Below are 19426 nucleotides of genomic sequence, written 5' to 3'. Positions count from 1 at the left end.
ATCAGCTGTTAAAGTGTGTGTACTATTTTGGGGGGATACCCTGTATATATTAGCACATTATGTGGTTAGTATGAAAAAAAATCTTATCGTGCAAGAGTGCTTATGTTGGGTCATTCAGGTCTATCTGCTAGTAGCTCTTTAGCTCTGAGCAAAGTTATTTATGTGAGCCTTAGTTTCCTCATATGTAAAGTGAAAATGTTCATTTTATCTACCTCTTGGGCTTTATTGAATTAACACACATGAAATGGATAGCACAATACTTGGCCCACAGTCAGCTATCAAAAAATGTTAGCTATGACTTTAAAAAAAACTATTTCATTATATATATACTGGAGGCCCAGTGCACAAAATTTGCCCCCGGCAGGGGCCTCCCTTCACACCCGCCTTGGCCCGCCACAGTCCCGCTGTCATCAGGGCCCATTGTGGCTGGCAGCACCTCCACTGCTGCTGGCTGTTAGCACTGCATCACCAGTGCCTGTCATGTTCTGCGCTGCACCCTGGTGGTCAGTGTATGTCTAACTCCCGGTCAGTCGAACTCCCGCCTGTAGGGACAATTTGCATATTAGCCTTTTATTATATAGGACTAGAGGCCCGGTGCATGAATTTGTGCACAGGTGGGGTCCCTCGGCCTGGTTCGTGATCTGCCAGGGGGAGGGATCACGGGAGGTTGGCCGACTGGCTCGGGGTGGGACAGCGGGAGGTTGGCTGGCTGGTGGGGAAGGCCACGGGAGTTTGGCCAGCCACAGGAGGTTGGCTGTGGGAGCGCACTGACCACCAGGGGGCAGCTCCTGCGTTGAGCGTGGTCAGTGCATGTCATAGCGACCGGTTGTTTGGTTGTAATGGTCACTTAGGCTTTTATAGTTCGATAGATAATGGGAATAGTAATATTATTGTAACCAATGAATGTACCTATGAAGACAAGTAAACATTTTAGTGTGATCCAAAAGTGTGTTTTTCTTTACTAACTATTCAATACTTTATAAATTAAATTACACTATTTATAAATAATGAAATTTGAATAAAATTAGCTGAGGATATAGTTTCTTATTTGCACCCTTGCCTGACCTTGGTGGCAAGTTCCAAGGCAAGTTTTGTTGTTATTTTTTTTTTCAATTTAGGTAACTAAGTTTGTCATATAATTTGATAAATAATATATAAAAAATGTATTGGATTAACTTTCCAATTAATTTTTAAAATTTTTTCAGAACACCTTTGTAAGAAATTTCTCTTTCAGCAATTTCTGTTGACTTTCCATATTTTTAAAAGAGTTTAACAAGTATAAACACACTGTTAGAATGAAATTCTAACCTGGGGGGAAAATCACTTTTTATAATGGTGATTGTCATTGAATCTTACCATTATTGACCTTAAAAATAGAACAGCCAGTTATTTTACCAACAAAAAAAAATGGGCTTATTCAGGAAAACAGAATTGCAATTTGGGGCAAGCATTCTCTAGCAAAATATACAGGTAATCCAGCAGAAAAGGAGAGGGACATTATAAAGAAAAAGAAGGAAACTCAGAGGGGGTGCTTTCAATGGAAGAAAGTGAGAGTTCAGGGAGGTAATGGTTTCCAGTTGGCTGATTTGTGAGGTTCCCCGCCCCCTGGGCTTGTGGCTGGGCCTGGAGAACTCTTCCTTCCTGCTGCTGCAGTAGTTGAGACACTTCTTGATGGGAATGCAATGTACCTTTCTTCCTGTAGGGGTCTGTAATTGAGGCTTCTTCCTGTTGAGGTGTGCAATTGACATGGAGTGGTAGTATGTGAGAGAGCCTCCTTCTGGCCTCCCTAACTTAATTAAAAAAGAGATTTCCTTTATTCACTCTCACACCACTAAATATTCAATTGGCTCATTTCATAATTTTCACAAAAAGTCTCAGAATTCTCAAAGACTAATAGGGCATGTGAGGGTCACAAGGAAATATTTTCTGGCTCACTGTTGACATTGATGGACAACTTGGAAAATACTGCTGTGAATATGCTACATTGTAATTGTTGTTTATTATTTTTCTTATTAGGAACCTTTCACTGAAGTTAACAAAAGACATTGATCAGGAAGGCAGGTGTTCACATATTAGCCGAATGCCCAGTAGTCCGTCTGCAGACTGGCCCCTGCAAGGTGTGGAAGAAAATGGAGGCATAGATTCTCTGCCCTTCAGACTGATGTTACAGGACTGCACAGCTGTCAAGACACTATTGTTAAAGATGAAGAGAGTTCTTCAAGAGGTAATGGTTTACTCTAAGAGTAATGTCTTTTGGTGCTAGTATACAGACTGACCTGGTTAGTCCCCACTTCTGTCACAAATTAACTGCATTACACAGGGCAGGGATTAAGTGTTTGAAGTTCTGCTCTAGACATACTCATCAGCTCTAAAATTTTATTATTCTGTGAAGGAATTTAAAAAAGTAATTGATACCAAGTAAAGAGAAATAGGCATCAGCTGCTATGCTTATATGCTATGATAAAGCTAATGAGACACATTAAATGAATTTCACTTTAAACATACTGAGGCTTTATTTATCTATATATATAAAAGCCAAGCGACCGGAACGCCAGAACGACCGGTCACTTTGACACACACTGAGGCCCACCAACTGGTCTGATCAGGGGGTGGCCCCTCCCCCAGGTGCCCTGGCCGGATCAGGGGTGGCGCCAGCTGGCCAACCTCCTGCAGCCCCTCCCCCAGCCGGCCCAGCCCCTGATAAGCCCCCCCACCCCGATTGGGGTCTGGGCCAGTGGCCAACCGCCTGTGGCCCCTTCCCCCTGCTGGCTTGGCTGGATCAGCCCCCATCAGGGCAGGCTGGCTGTACCCCACCCGTGCACTAATTCGTGCACCAGGCCTCTAGTATAGCAATGACAATTTAGTCATTTAGTTGCAATAAAAATCAGTCTGGTAAAATGTAATCTGAATCTTTGATTTTATCCTGTTGAATATAGTTGCCTTCCCACAGCCTATGCTCATTTAGATGATAAGCTGCTCAGGAAAATGCATAATGCACTCTTTCCCCTTTCTGTCCAGGAGTCAGCTATTCTTTAGATTCAAGTGTCTTATGGTTTTATTTTTATAATTACCCCAATTATTTTCTTTCAGGGATTTTTTTAAATATATACATTCAAATTCAAGACAACAGTCTGAGATTTCTGACTTCAAATTCAGTGGATTTTTGTTATATCCCATGATCGTTCACTTGTTTCTCTTTATTGATAGGAAGTACTAATAAATAGTTTGAAAAGAGAAATTAATCATATTGTGGTTAACTTTACAATGATGATCATTGATAATTGCTTTTCTAACACTGATAATAGTAAGAATGCTAGCAGCTACCACTAGAGGCCAGAATGGAATCAGGAAGAGAGAAGGATATTTAATGGAAATGATTTCCACAGATTATTGAGGACATTCAGTCATGTGTTCTTTTCAGCCCTTGAAGCAAAAATTGGAAATCTCTATGTCCCATACCTGTGACTATGTAGCGGGGTGGTCTTACAATATATGCACTAGTATGTAGGAATGCTGTGCTGATACTGGATCGCTGTTAGCCTTTCAGGAAGTTTAAGAGCTGGCGGTTAAGCACAAGCATAAAAAATTAAATTAACTACATGTATAACAAAAAAATTATATTTTTAACAGCATAATCAAAATTCATTTTCTAGTTATTGTACTAAATTTTACTGTTAACTATACTTGTGAGCTTATTTATATCTATTGGATTTATTTGTAGAAATCCTATATAATAGCTATGGTGCATATTTCCCAATTGTAGATTCATTTAGGTCATTTTGGTAGCATGAAATCAGCCAAATAGGAGTATTATACCACAGAAGTCGGCAAAAACTGTAAATTAGTGCTTTTAATTTTTGGTGAGCGTTTTGTAAAATATTTACCAACACACTGCTCTCTGAATGAATATTGTTTTTGTATTGACAACATAAGCATTTGCTGCACTTGTGGAATCTCTGACATTTGGCTTAACGTATAGTCTGAACCTCTTTGAACAAGGCAAACTTAATAATGGCGGTTGTATTAAAAGATATTAATCTCAAAGTCAGTAACATTCAACTATTCAGCTTCTTCTCTCTTTGGTCACATATTTTAATTTAGAAAATTCATGCAAGTAAAGGGTAGTAGAAGAGTTGGCATCTGGGAGAGTCACGAGGCTTTCTTAGGGTACTTAATTTTATAGTTTAAAGCTATTTAGTGATATTCACCATAAAGTCAATGTTCAGAATATATTGAGGTTGCTTTTATACTTTTATCCATTTTATACTTGTCTGTTATTCTTCATGAAAAAGTGTTTGAAGAAACTGAAGAGAATTGATTTTTAAAGCTGATGTACAATGAGCAATAATTACATCTATTTATTAAGCCTCTTCAGAGAGCAGGGAGTCTTAAATTCTTTATGGTCAACAAGAAAAGAAATATTGTGGTCAGCATAGTCAAGTGTTGTAGTAATAAGATATTCATAATAGATGTCTTTAAAGGAAATGGTTTATTGAAATGTTTTTTTTTATTTAAACCAGGAATTTTCAAATGGCAATTCACATTTCATTACTATGTTTGAGTTTAATACCAACTATCCATTTTAAATTAACAATACTTTTTAATATAGAACAATAATGTTTATTCCTAGTTTTTGAACTTATATTTTTAAATTTATTTTTATTGCTGACACTATTACCGATGTCCCCTCTCCGTTTCCCCCTCCCTTAGCCCGGCTCCTCTCAGTTCTGCATCCACCCCTCACCTGGTTTTTACCACAGTGTTGTCTGTGACCATGGACGATGAACTTATTTTTTATGATCCATAGTAGTCTGACTTTTGTATACAGATTATTTTTTAACTGAAGAACTCAGTTATTTGATTTTTAAGATAAACATGTGATTAATGAGTTTAATATATCCTGCTAGAAAATGCTCTTATTGGAAATTTTTCCTAATGGAGCTCAGGTGACATCTCAGATTTTAATTTTAAGGTGAGTCAAATGTGAATAATCTGAATGGAATCTCATACTCCTAATTTTTCCCTTCCCCTTCTTTGAAGATCAGTTGCTATTATTAAAATGCATAGAAGTATTCCCAACAACCCCAAACATCAGCTCCTTTATTTAAAAACAAACAATAACAAAAACGAACTGACTTTGGTCCCACAGAAATTCTACTGTTACTTTATTCTTTACTATTCATGATAAAAGAAGTGACTACAGCAGAAGAGACATTTTTTTCTTCTTTTGTTAATGTTTTTAAACGTGATTCCATTATCTATAAAAGAAGAGGATATCTACTGTACAGAGCTAGTTTCTGTTATCTTGTTTCCTTTTAGTTTGTGCTGTTCTTTTATAACCTAGTCTCAGAAGTAACATAACATCACTTTTGTAAAATTTATTTATTGGTGACAACAGCAACCTTGATTCAGGAGGGGAGACACTTTACAGAGATTTGGCTACCAGGAGGTGAGGAACATTGTAGAACATCTGGAAGCTGGCTTCCACATTCTACTCTCTGGCCCCCAATGATGCATCTCTCACAATGCAAAGTATACTTACCCTCTCCTAATGCCACCCAAAGAACCATTCCATTCACAGGGGTGGGGAAACTTTTTTCTGCAAGGGACATTTGGAGAATATATATATCATCATCATCATCATCATTCATGGGACATACAAAATGATCAACTTAAAAATTAGCCTGCTATATTTGGTCAGACATTTAATTAACTCACCCCCAATGCCTTGGCAGGGCCAGACCAAATGATTTCTTGGGCCTTATATGGCCCATGGCTGGATAGTCCCCACCTTTGCATTACAGCATCAGCTGAAAGTACAGAATTTTACCATGTAAATCATGTGCAGATGTAGATGAGGCTTAAGTACAATGACTCAAGTACAGTCCTTCATTTGAAGACTGAATTAATTCATAGGTTAGCAGTTTCTTGATTAGGACTTAAAGCCTGAGAATAATTCTCCATGGCTTTTAATTCCTCCCTCTGTACTCAAGGTTCTACCCTCCTAGTCATTCTTTATTTTCATGTAAACTTAGCACATGATTACAGCTGATAGTTTTCTCATCCTTATTTGTGCTCGTAGACATATTCCAAAGGCCTTTTTTGATTTTGTACCTTCTTTTTCCACTTAAGTCTAAAGTACAGCATGTTTCTCTAAATCTAATTTACTTAAATTATTTTGGGATCTCTCAACCTTATCAGGAATTCACTCTATCAGACAAAAGCCATATAGGAATTCACTCTATCAGACAAAAGCCATACCCACACATATCTTCAAGGTAAGTCCTTCTTAACTTGAAATAGCTGAGAGACAACCCTTTAAGATTTTATAATTTTAATTGTCTATTGAGAGCATTTCTGAGACATATTCTTAAACCTCAATTAAGGCACTTTAAAAAAATATTTATTGATTTCAGAGAGGATGGGAGAGGGAGAGAGAGATAGAAACATCAATGATGAGAGAGAATCACTGATCGGCTGCCTCCTGCACGCCCCCTATTGGGGCTCAAGCCAGCAACTCAGACTGGAATCAAACTTGGAACCCTTCAGTCCACAGGCCGATGCTCTATCCACTGAGCCAAACCAGCTAGAGCTAAATGCACTTTTTGACTGAACTCAATACTCTGCAGCACTTTTCATCTTTCAGACTAGCTCTGCATATTCTAAATTAATTTCTAAGGTCATAAAAATATGTATATCTGGATTGGTGTTGTGGTTGCATAGGTTTCCATTTTTAATAAAGCTCATCAAATTATACACTTAACATAACAGCACGTGGGATATCATTACATAACTGATAGCATCACTGTTAATGGCGTCATTCTGTGGAATTTTTGTTCTTCCCCTGGGAGACCTGTACTAGTAAATGAACTCTGACCGTTTATCATGCAGACCAAGTTAGGATGGTGTTGTGAATTCTTACAAATTGTTGTTAGAGTTTTTTCCCCCATATTTAGAATAAGTTAAAAAAAATTTAGCAGTGCACCACTGTCTTCATACATGACAATGGATCCCATTGCATACACTCTGAAGAAACTTGTGGCCTCATAGTTACTGAGAATGAGTAGGTTTCTGAATAATAATATTCTACCTGGCTCTTTGTGAGGGAATAGAACTGACCTTGAGAATAGATAGAAAGGGAAGGGAGTATAATTCAATGACTCTTTTGGTATGTAAGCGACCTTAACTTTCAACAGTGCTCTGGGAGAGATGAGAGAAGTTAGAGAAAAATTCTTTCCTAAACCCAGCCCCATTTCACTCGTGGAGTCCCACAGGAGGAAGTACAGTGGGGCCTTGACTTACGAGTTTAATTCGTTCCGAGACCGAGCTCGTTAAGGAGCTCGTTAACTCAAATTACTCTATCAACTCAATGCAAAAAATCGGCCGAGAGACAGCTGGTATCTCAAAAAACTCGTTAGTCGGGACACTCGTAAGTCAAGGCCCCACTGTATATTAGAGTAACAGAAATCGCAAGTGTTTGGAATGATGAAGATTTAGATGTGATTCTCACTTCTACCACTTACTAGCTGCCACAAATTGATTAAGGTTTTTGAATCTATTTCATCATAGTCAATATTACTATCTCATAGGGTTACTTGGACAATTAAACAATAAAGTGCATATAACAGGTTTCCACAGTGGGAGTGTGGGGTAAGGACCCATGTGCATGAGCTCCTGCAATGATTTTGTTTGTGTGATTATTACTGTGTTTAGCTAAGTGGATGATATTTGAGATTTCTTAAACACTTGTAAATGTACCAGTAAATGTTCTTTAATATGACAAAATCTTGTAGTTATTGAATAATTCAGCATTAATTGTTAATAAAGGCTGTACTGGCTGAAACTAAAAGTAGAAGTATTTTTGCCACTCATGCTTTTCTGGACTTTCAGTTGTGGCAGCACGTTTGACCTGATATTCTTTGGCAAAAGAACTACTACATGTCAATTAAATTTTCTGTTTACAGTATACAAATGGTTTTCCAAGTGAGAAATGATGGTGACCATGATAGTAGCAGTTAAAAGAGAGAAAAAGGAAAAGATGTGTGACATGTTTTGGAAGTAAATGTCAACAGTACTTGCTGGTGAATTGGAAACTGGGTGACAGAAAAAGAAAGAAAGAAAAAAGGTAACTGAGAGCTGCAGTTTAAGCAATGGGCAGATGTGGTTGCCATTTTCTGAGACCGGGAACACTAGGAAAGGAGCAACCTATGTGAAGCAGGGAGGAAACTAGAGTTCTGTTTGGGCCAGGTTAAGGCTGAGGTGCTTACTTAGCATGCAAGTGTGTGTGTGTGTGAAGTAGAAATTTGAATTAATGTCTCTGCAAACCCAGAAAGATCAGGGTTGATTATTTATGATTAAATAGATTCTGTTTGAAGCTATGAATGAAGTAACTTATATCTAAAACCAAGGTGAGATAATCCAATGTTCAATGATCAGATATGCAGGAAAAAGAGAATCCAGTAAGATGAGAAGAACCCTAAGGGTGTAGTGTCAAGAAGGTAAGAGAAAATATTACTTTAAAAAAGCCAAGTTAAGACATGGAGCTGAGGTGTAAGCATGATAAGAAAAGATAAGCAATCATACATCAATCAACCCCATAGCATATTACCTGAGCTTTATGAATTTCAATATGTAAGATAACCTAGTCAAAGTGTTCATTTATAAACCAAAGCCTAGAATAGAAATAGTAACCATTTCTAGGTGGTTCTAAGTTGTCATAGTATTAATTCATTTCTTTACAAGGCCTTGGCCTATGCATTTTAAGGATATGCAAATGAATAATAAATGTCTCAAAAGAATTTTTAAAATATCTTTTAAAGTAAAACATTTAGTTTTGGAAAGATACTATAGATTTTATTAGGTTCATTCACAATGATAACCAAAAGTTCATTTTACATAAGGGCATCCACTACACTGAGGTATTCTTTTTCTTTTAAAATATTATTTAAAAACTTAAGGTTTTTACTTACACTGCAAAGTCAATCTAGCATAGTGATCAGGATATGGTAGTCTATATTAGAACAGACTGCTCAACTTGAACTTCAGCTCTCACTTGGTGCATGTGACTTTGCTGCAAGGTGCCGAATTTCTTCAAGAAAATCTGGTATCTTCCAGGAGTGGTAGAGTGCATGTTCAAAACTACTAGATATGATCAAGGTTTTTCAAAAGTGTATACTAAATTACTCTCCCAGCAGGGTATAGTATATTAGTTTAATAGAATGCCTTATGTTCATATATCACCACTTCCCACAAGGAATATTTTGTTTTCCTCTGCATCTCTCTGACTATGAAAGCTTCAGAAATATTTCGGCTACTTCTTTGCTGTCAGGGTATTTTCTGATGTTTATTTGCTGTTGAAATAAAAATGGAGTGGGCTCACCATAAGGAAGCATATGCCTATCAGTCAGAAACATCTTTCCTGGTCAGCGTGCTTATGTTATCTGCTAGTTATGTGTGTTATTTTGTTGCAACCCACCGTATTAACAATAAATGCCACTCTCATTGTACCTGAATGCTGTGGTTATTTGTGTTATAACCATATTCAATAATTAATCAAATGGCCACTAAATGGTTTTGCTATGCATGTCTGACTTTCAATTTGCTTCATGAATCCGGCGTTAGTGTGTGGTCTAATACCACTCACATACTGTTATGTAATTATATGAGCTAAATTTGGCATTGAGGATTTCAGGCTGCAGCGCAGCGGATATACAGCAGATGGCACCCTACTGGCTCTCCAGGGGATACTTAGAGTGTTAGGCACTTCTGGCAGGGGAGGGGCACAGGGAGCAGAGAGCCATTGAGCAAATGGTACTGTGAAAAGCCTGCAATTGTGTTCCTCTGAGACACATTTTGACTGGAATGTTTTTTGTTTCTGTTTGAAAATCAGAATCAAAGCAATATTTAGCTACAGTGAAAATGCCTATTTTAATCACCGGGTATATAAAACATGGTGGTACAGATTTAGATAGCATAATGCAGTTGCTTAAAAGTGATATAAACCTTAAAGTTTTCTCATGTTTACAGATGAGAAGTGTTTCAGCATCTAGGGACTCATTGAGATGGAAGGCAGTGATTCTTTAACTCTTTCACTTTAACCTTGATGAAAATGAAAACGTGACTGAACTGTAGACTTTATTTTAGCATACATTTACTAATAGAAGTAAAGATCTTTACTATTTCAAATATAGTTTTAAGTAGATTATTTTCTGATATTGTTCTTTTTAAAGTGAAAGTGGACTATACAGAGAGGACTCGTTATTAATAAAAAAACAAAATGACTCAAATTATATTTACAACCAACACGTGAAAACAAATAGATCTATAGTTGACCCTTGAACAATGCTGGAGTTACTGGCCCTGATCTCATGCATTCTAAGATCCACGTATAATTTTTGACCCTTCCCCAAAGTATAGTCATCCCTCAATATCTGTGGGGATTGACCCCAAGGGATACCAAACTCTGGGTGTGCTCAAGTCCCTTATATAAAATGGCCCTCTGCAGTCTCAGGCTCCCAACCATGAATGGAAAACACTGTTTTCGATCTGCAGCTGGTTGAATCTACAGATGCAAAACTTAGAAATATGGAAGGCTGACAGTATATTTATTGAGACAAATCTGCATATTAGTCTATATATAACAACTCAACCAAATTGTAATAAGAAAGCAACTTTATGACATAAACAAATGAGCATAGCTAGACTCCCATAAAACTTCATGTAAAAAGCAGGCAGCAGGCCAGATGTGGTTTTTGGCCTGGCCTGTCATACTACTTTAGAGTGTGGTGATGAAAATATCATGAGAAGGCACTGTGCAGTTAGGAGCATTAGTTTTGAGAGCTAGAATATACAGTCTATATCTCATCTCTTATTAGCTGAATGACCCTAAGCACATTAAGCTCAGGAGATAATAATATTAATATATCACTTAGGTTTGTTGAAAACAGTAAATGTGTTAATATGCTTAAAATGCATGAAAAAGTCCTGCTGAAGTGGCTCAATTGGTTGGGCTTCATCCTGTGCATCAAAGGGTTGCCGGTTTGATTCCTGGTCAGGGTACATGCCTAGGTTTTGGGTTCAGTACCTGGTCGGGTCACAGACAGAGGGCAACCGATTGATGTTTCTCTCTCACATCGATGTCACCCTCGAATTCTCCCTTCCTTTCTCTAAGTGTGTCCTTGGATAAGGATTAAAAAATAAATCTATAATAATAAAAGCATAATATGAAAATTGACCAAACAACCGAACAGCAGAACAACTGTCCGGATGACCTTCCAGACGACCACACAATGACATGCACTGTCACCAGGACAGCCAAGGCAGGTGCGATACTATTGGTTGGGGGGCCCTGCCATTGCCCCATGATCGCCCCATAGAGGGAGGCCCAGGCCAGCCAAGCGATCAAACCCCACACCTGTCACCCTCAGAGGGAGGTGACCGGTGGCAGGGGAGAGGGGGGCAGTGTCACACAGATGGCAAGCAGTGGCAGTGGTGGGGGCGGGACCAGCTGCTGGCAGCTGGGGGAAGGAAAGCCCCGATAGGCCCTGATCACCGGCCAGGCCTAGGGACCCTACTCAAGGAGTCCCAGATTGTGAGAGGGCACAGGCCAGACTGAGGGACCACCCCCCCCACCCCCCGTGCACGAACTTCATGCACTGGGCCTCTAAATGCAATAAATAAATAAATTTAAATAAAAAAAATGCATGAAACCATGTTGGACACATAGCAAAACAGAATATGTATTAGTTATTTTTATTATCACAAAGTCTGAGGACAACTCGTGAAATAAATATCATTTATTTAGCCATTAGGCAAAAAACTGAATTCAAAACCTGAATTCAAATCTTAGATCTATAACAATTTAGGAATATTATTTTATTCACATTTATTCAATGTCTTTGATGAATATTAGATTACCTCACATATAATAAGAGGATAAAAATTCTTATAGATTTTATCATGAAGATTACATATAAATTGTGTTTGGCAAAGGAAAGTTCTACATAAATGTTAGTTTCCTAATGTTTGCTGAAATAAAAGTCTATTTTATTTTTTTAATATTTTTTATTGATTTCAGAGAGGAAGGGAGAGGGTGAGAGAGATAGAAACATCAATGATGAGAGAGAATCATTGATTGGCTGCCTCTTGCACACACCCCACTGGGAATGAAGCCTGAAACCCCGGCATGTCCCCTTGACCAGAATGAAACCTGGGACTCTTCAGTCCACGAGCCAATGCTCTATCCACAGAGCCAAACCAGCTAGGGCTAAAAGCTATTTTAAAGTGATTTTCTTATAGGGAATTCTATATTACTGAAGTGATTTTCTTAGCTTCTGTTTGCAGCCAACATATAAACAATTTTAGTGCATCTACATCTTTTCCCAAACAATTTAGCTTTCCCTCAAGATGGCACTTTGTTTAAAACATTATTTTAATAATGTAATCTAGGATGAAATTTAATTCTTATTCACTGTTACCTTAAATGATATTATAATATTTATTTCTTATTTAGGGCTTTGCGAATAGCTCACAGTCAGCATATTGCTTTCATTTAACTATTGAATATCTGCCATGGTTTGAAAATGTGGTTGTAAATAAGGTGTGGTCTAATTCAGTATCTGCTGAAAGTTCTCTGTTCAAATATGCCTCTATTGTATTTGAAACCTAAGGCTGTTTGAAACCTATGGCTGATTTTCTAATATCATAAGGCGTCTTCATTATTGAAAAATTATTTAGCAACTTTAGAAATTTCCTTCACTGGGGAGATGTCAAATTTAATTGCTACTGGAGAGATAATTACAACTTGTAAATATTATTGAATTATTTATCTGGACATTTATTTTTATTTAATTGATATCTAACATTATCCATCTTACTGGCAAATTGCTTAGTACTTACCAAAGTTATATTTTCTTTCCTTCAAGAAACCTTTGGAAAAGAAAACAATTTTTGGTAATGAATAGTGGACAAAAAAAGCACTTAATAATACTTTGGATACATATAACTGTGTGGACCATAGGCCAAACTGCTGGCACTGATTTTGAGAGCAAACGCACTGCAGGTAACATCTACATCTCTGTGCGTACAGCAAATATAGGAATTTATTATTGAAAGATAGTCACACAATGTAATAACTCAAATAATGTATTTGATATATTGCAATATTAGAGAATGGAAGAGATACCAGGACACCAGGTATATATGTGTAGGTGTGTGTGCTCATGCGTGTGTGTGCATGCACACAGGTGCCAATGTGGATTGGGGGTTGTTGAGTGTATGTATTCACATGTATTGGGGTTGGGACCATGGCTGGGTAGCTCAGTTGGTTAGGGCATCATCCCAATATGCCAAGGTGCCAAGGTTGTGGTTTTGATCCCTAGTTAAGGCACATGTAAGAATCAATCATTAAATACATAAATAAGTGGGACAACAAATCAATGTTTCTCTCTCTCAAATCAAGAATGAAAAAAAATTTTAATAGATACAGAAAGCGGACACCCTGAATGTGTAGTAGTCATCTGTTCGCTTCCTTCCTGTCAGATTAGATCTGGCCGTTAAAGATCACACAGCCTTCCCAAAAGTCGTGAGATGCTCCTAGAAAGCAGCACACCTGCATTCACAATCTTTACTTGTCAGTTATTGTCTTATCTGCTTTTCTCCATTAGATCCACTTAATTTACTATTCCTGTAGGCTTTTTGGCTCTTTCACTGTTGTATCCTATGCATTGATCTCTCTCCCCTTTAGTAGTAAAGCAAAGAGTAGACTACTTTTTAATGACCAAGTCTCCCTCTCTTATTAGCTCTAGGGCATTTCCTTTTTGATTACCTTAAGGAAATTCTAGATTTGTTTGGCTACACAAAGTAGGAGTGATCTGGATTCCACCTTATTCTCATAAACTACCTCCTCACACAGAACTTATCGTTTCCTAACACTCTCCACCTCCTCCCTCACCCCACTGCACACACCTTTTTATTTAAATCACAGCCCAATATAAGTGTGCTTTATTTCTGATATGTTTTCATCACTGTTTCAGATATCCATGGTCGCTCAGCTATTCTTGTTTACCCCGAAATTGAATTCCTGTTCATGAGATAATAAGCAAGCATTTAGCTTTAATTAAGATAACTTATTATAATGAGAATTATTTTCCTTAACAGCACCATTTCAGTAGCTGTTCATGGTCGTTTAGCATCTATTTTCCTGATATTAAGCTGCTTTGAGGCTTTTAGTAACTGTGTATAAAGTGAGTCAAGTTGACAACCTGCCACAAGCACCATGGAACTTTATTCTGTACAATTACTGATTGAGATAGTGACAGGACTGGTAACTCTATACCTGTTTGTGTTTAAGGAACAATAATTCTATTGATTCTGTAACTTTTTCTTTCCCCTCCAGATAGACACGTGTGACAATGCTAATCATTTTTAACAGGGCCTGGTGGACATCAAGCTATCAATCAGTTTAGCCACAGATACTATTTTAGATTATTTGGAAGTGTTCTTTACACTCTGCCCTAAAAATTAAAATATAAGACATTGGAACACAAACTAACATAGCTTTCCCCAAAAAATGTATGCTGTGTATTTGTAAGGTAAGTAATATGAATGCAATGGAGTGAATATTTAGTAATAATAAATCATTATGAAAAATGAGATCCATTTTGACAATTTAAAAATAGTATTGATTGTACATGAAATTTTTCTTTAAGAGTAATACTTATTGTAGAAGGAAAATAACAAGGAAAATCCAGATATGGTTTATTTTATATTTGGCTAGTACAAGCTCAAATGGACTTACATAATCGTCCTAGGACTTCGGGAGGCAAAGTAGAGTAAGTTCAAGATAGTGAAAAATCTGGATGGAAAAAAAATTAGCAATCAATAAGTAATAACCAATGTTATTTGGGTTGTGATAGTTGTAATTTTGGTAAAAAGAAATGATGATACCTGTATTCAGAATCTAAGTGGAGAAGATAGGAATAATAAATCACTTTTTAAATAAAATATTTTATATGACATTTTAATTGTGCCTACATTTCTGAAGAGAACTCTTTGTTTTATTGACTAATTTCTTAAGCTTTGTGTTTATTTTTTTATATTCAATATTTGGTTTATAAATGGCATTTTATATTATAGGCCCCTTACTATATCTTACACAATTCAATGTATACAGAGACTTTTGTTTAGTTTTTCCACAAATATCATTGAATAAAAGTCTCTGAGGCTACAAAAAGAAAGAATGAAAAGAGGAGGGAAAGAAGAATAGAAGGAAGGAGGAAAGACAGGGCTGCCCTCAGGAAAGATATATAAAAGTTTCTCCCTTCATCTGCTGATGGGCACTTAGGTTGTTTCCAAATCTTAGCTATTGTAAATTGTGCTGCTATGAACATGGTGCACATATCCTTTCTGATTGGTGTTTCTAGTTTCTTGGGATATATTCCTGTCCTTGGATAAGGATTAAAAAATAAATCTATAATAATAAAAGCATAATATGAAAATTGACCAAACAACCGAACAGCAGAACAACTGTCCGGATGACCTTCCAGACGACCACACAATGACATGCACTGTCACCAGGACAGCCAAGGCAGGTGCGATACTATTGGTTGGGGGGCCCTGCCATTGCCCCATGATCGCCCCATAGAGGGAGGCCCAGGCCAGCCAAGCGATCAAACCCCACACCTGTCACCCTCAGAGGGAGGTGACCGGTGGCAGGGGAGAGGGGGGCAGTGTCACACAGATGGCAAGCAGTGGCAGTGGTGGGGGCGGGACCAGCTGCTGGCAGCTGGGGGAAGGAAAGCCCCGATAGGCCCTGATCACCGGCCAGGCCTAGGGACCCTACTCAAGGAGTCCCAGATTGTGAGAGGGCACAGGCCAGACTGAGGGACCACCCCCCCCACCCCCCGTGCACGAACTTCATGCACTGGGCCTCTAAATGCAATAAATAAATAAATTTAAATAAAAAAAATGCATGAAACCATGTTGGACACATAGCAAAACAGAATATGTATTAGTTATTTTTATTATCACAAAGTCTGAGGACAACTCGTGAAATAAATATCATTTATTTAGCCATTAGGCAAAAAACTGAATTCAAAACCTGAATTCAAATCTTAGATCTATAACAATTTAGGAATATTATTTTATTCACATTTATTCAATGTCTTTGATGAATATTAGATTACCTCACATATAATAAGAGGATAAAAATTCTTATAGATTTTATCATGAAGATTACATATAAATTGTGTTTGGCAAAGGAAAGTTCTACATAAATGTTAGTTTCCTAATGTTTGCTGAAATAAAAGTCTATTTTATTTTTTTAATATTTTTTATTGATTTCAGAGAGGAAGGGAGAGGGTGAGAGAGATAGAAACATCAATGATGAGAGAGAATCATTGATTGGCTGCCTCTTGCACACACCCCACTGGGAATGAAGCCTGAAACCCCGGCATGTCCCCTTGACCAGAATGAAACCTGGGACTCTTCAGTCCACGAGCCAATGCTCTATCCACAGAGCCAAACCAGCTAGGGCTAAAAGCTATTTTAAAGTGATTTTCTTATAGGGAATTCTATATTACTGAAGTGATTTTCTTAGCTTCTGTTTGCAGCCAACATATAAACAATTTTAGTGCATCTACATCTTTTCCCAAACAATTTAGCTTTCCCTCAAGATGGCACTTTGTTTAAAACATTATTTTAATAATGTAATCTAGGATGAAATTTAATTCTTATTCACTGTTACCTTAAATGATATTATAATATTTATTTCTTATTTAGGGCTTTGCGAATAGCTCACAGTCAGCATATTGCTTTCATTTAACTATTGAATATCTGCCATGGTTTGAAAATGTGGTTGTAAATAAGGTGTGGTCTAATTCAGTATCTGCTGAAAGTTCTCTGTTCAAATATGCCTCTATTGTATTTGAAACCTAAGGCTGTTTGAAACCTATGGCTGATTTTCTAATATCATAAGGCGTCTTCATTATTGAAAAATTATTTAGCAACTTTAGAAATTTCCTTCACTGGGGAGATGTCAAATTTAATTGCTACTGGAGAGATAATTACAACTTGTAAATATTATTGAATTATTTATCTGGACATTTATTTTTATTTAATTGATATCTAACATTATCCATCTTACTGGCAAATTGCTTAGTACTTACCAAAGTTATATTTTCTTTCCTTCAAGAAACCTTTGGAAAAGAAAACAATTTTTGGTAATGAATAGTGGACAAAAAAAGCACTTAATAATACTTTGGATACATATAACTGTGTGGACCATAGGCCAAACTGCTGGCACTGATTTTGAGAGCAAACGCACTGCAGGTAACATCTACATCTCTGTGCGTACAGCAAATATAGGAATTTATTATTGAAAGATAGTCACACAATGTAATAACTCAAATAATGTATTTGATATATTGCAATATTAGAGAATGGAAGAGATACCAGGACACCAGGTATATATGTGTAGGTGTGTGTGCTCATGCGTGTGTGTGCATGCACACAGGTGCCAATGTGGATTGGGGGTTGTTGAGTGTATGTATTCACATGTATTGGGGTTGGGACCATGGCTGGGTAGCTCAGTTGGTTAGGGCATCATCCCAATATGCCAAGGTGCCAAGGTTGTGGTTTTGATCCCTAGTTAAGGCACATGTAAGAATCAATCATTAAATACATAAATAAGTGGGACAACAAATCAATGTTTCTCTCTCTCAAATCAAGAATGAAAAAAAATTTTAATAGATACAGAAAGCGGACACCCTGAATGTGTAGTAGTCATCTGTTCGCTTCCTTCCTGTCAGATTAGATCTGGCCGTTAAAGATCACACAGCCTTCCCAAAAGTCGTGAGATGCTCCTAGAAAGCAGCACACCTGCATTCACAATCTTTACTTGTCAGTTATTGTCTTATCTGCTTTTCTCCATTAGATCCACTTAATTTACTATTCCTGTAGGCTTTTTGGCTCTTTCACTGTTGTATCCTATGCATTGATCTCTCTCCCCTTTAGTAGTAAAGCAAAGAGTAGACTACTTTTTAATGACCAAGTCTCCCTCTCTTATTAGCTCTAGGGCATTTCCTTTTTGATTACCTTAAGGAAATTCTAGATTTGTTTGGCTACACAAAGTAGGAGTGATCTGGATTCCACCTTATTCTCATAAACTACCTCCTCACACAGAACTTATCGTTTCCTAACACTCTCCACCTCCTCCCTCACCCCACTGCACACACCTTTTTATTTAAATCACAGCCCAATATAAGTGTGCTTTATTTCTGATATGTTTTCATCACTGTTTCAGATATCCATGGTCGCTCAGCTATTCTTGTTTACCCCGAAATTGAATTCCTGTTCATGAGATAATAAGCAAGCATTTAGCTTTAATTAAGATAACTTATTATAATGAGAATTATTTTCCTTAACAGCACCATTTCAGTAGCTGTTCATGGTCGTTTAGCATCTATTTTCCTGATATTAAGCTGCTTTGAGGCTTTTAGTAACTGTGTATAAAGTGAGTCAAGTTGACAACCTGCCACAAGCACCATGGAACTTTATTCTGTACAATTACTGATTGAGATAGTGACAGGACTGGTAACTCTATACCTGTTTGTGTTTAAGGAACAATAATTCTATTGATTCTGTAACTTTTTCTTTCCCCTCCAGATAGACACGTGTGACAATGCTAATCATTTTTAACAGGGCCTGGTGGACATCAAGCTATCAATCAGTTTAGCCACAGATACTATTTTAGATTATTTGGAAGTGTTCTTTACACTCTGCCCTAAAAATTAAAATATAAGACATTGGAACACAAACTAACATAGCTTTCCCCAAAAAATGTATGCTGTGTATTTGTAAGGTAAGTAATATGAATGCAATGGAGTGAATATTTAGTAATAATAAATCATTATGAAAAATGAGATCCATTTTGACAATTTAAAAATAGTATTGATTGTACATGAAATTTTTCTTTAAGAGTAATACTTATTGTAGAAGGAAAATAACAAGGAAAATCCAGATATGGTTTATTTTATATTTGGCTAGTACAAGCTCAAATGGACTTACATAATCGTCCTAGGACTTCGGGAGGCAAAGTAGAGTAAGTTCAAGATAGTGAAAAATCTGGATGGAAAAAAAATTAGCAATCAATAAGTAATAACCAATGTTATTTGGGTTGTGATAGTTGTAATTTTGGTAAAAAGAAATGATGATACCTGTATTCAGAATCTAAGTGGAGAAGATAGGAATAATAAATCACTTTTTAAATAAAATATTTTATATGACATTTTAATTGTGCCTACATTTCTGAAGAGAACTCTTTGTTTTATTGACTAATTTCTTAAGCTTTGTGTTTATTTTTTTATATTCAATATTTGGTTTATAAATGGCATTTTATATTATAGGCCCCTTACTATATCTTACACAA

At 37.0% G+C, this 19426-nt stretch overlaps 1 protein-coding gene across 1 annotated transcript in view; it reads left to right on the top strand.

Moving 5' to 3' along the window:
• The window catches only part of LOC102256539 (serine-rich coiled-coil domain-containing protein 1-like), a 972873-nt gene that overhangs the window by 197350 nt on the left and 756097 nt on the right, over positions 1-19426 (top strand). The window contains exon 4 of the mRNA XM_014547713.1: positions 2017-2224. Coding sequence (XP_014403199.1) covers positions 2017-2224 — 208 coding nt within the window. The remainder of the gene's footprint in view (positions 1-2016; positions 2225-19426) is intronic.

The sequence above is a fragment of the Myotis brandtii genome, unplaced genomic scaffold (genome assembly GCF_000412655.1).
Source record: "Myotis brandtii unplaced genomic scaffold, ASM41265v1 scaffold113, whole genome shotgun sequence".
NCBI lineage: Eukaryota > Metazoa > Chordata > Mammalia > Chiroptera > Vespertilionidae > Myotis > Myotis brandtii.
Note: the sequence above shows the minus strand (reverse complement) of the source record. Positions and strands in the feature narration are given on the sequence as shown.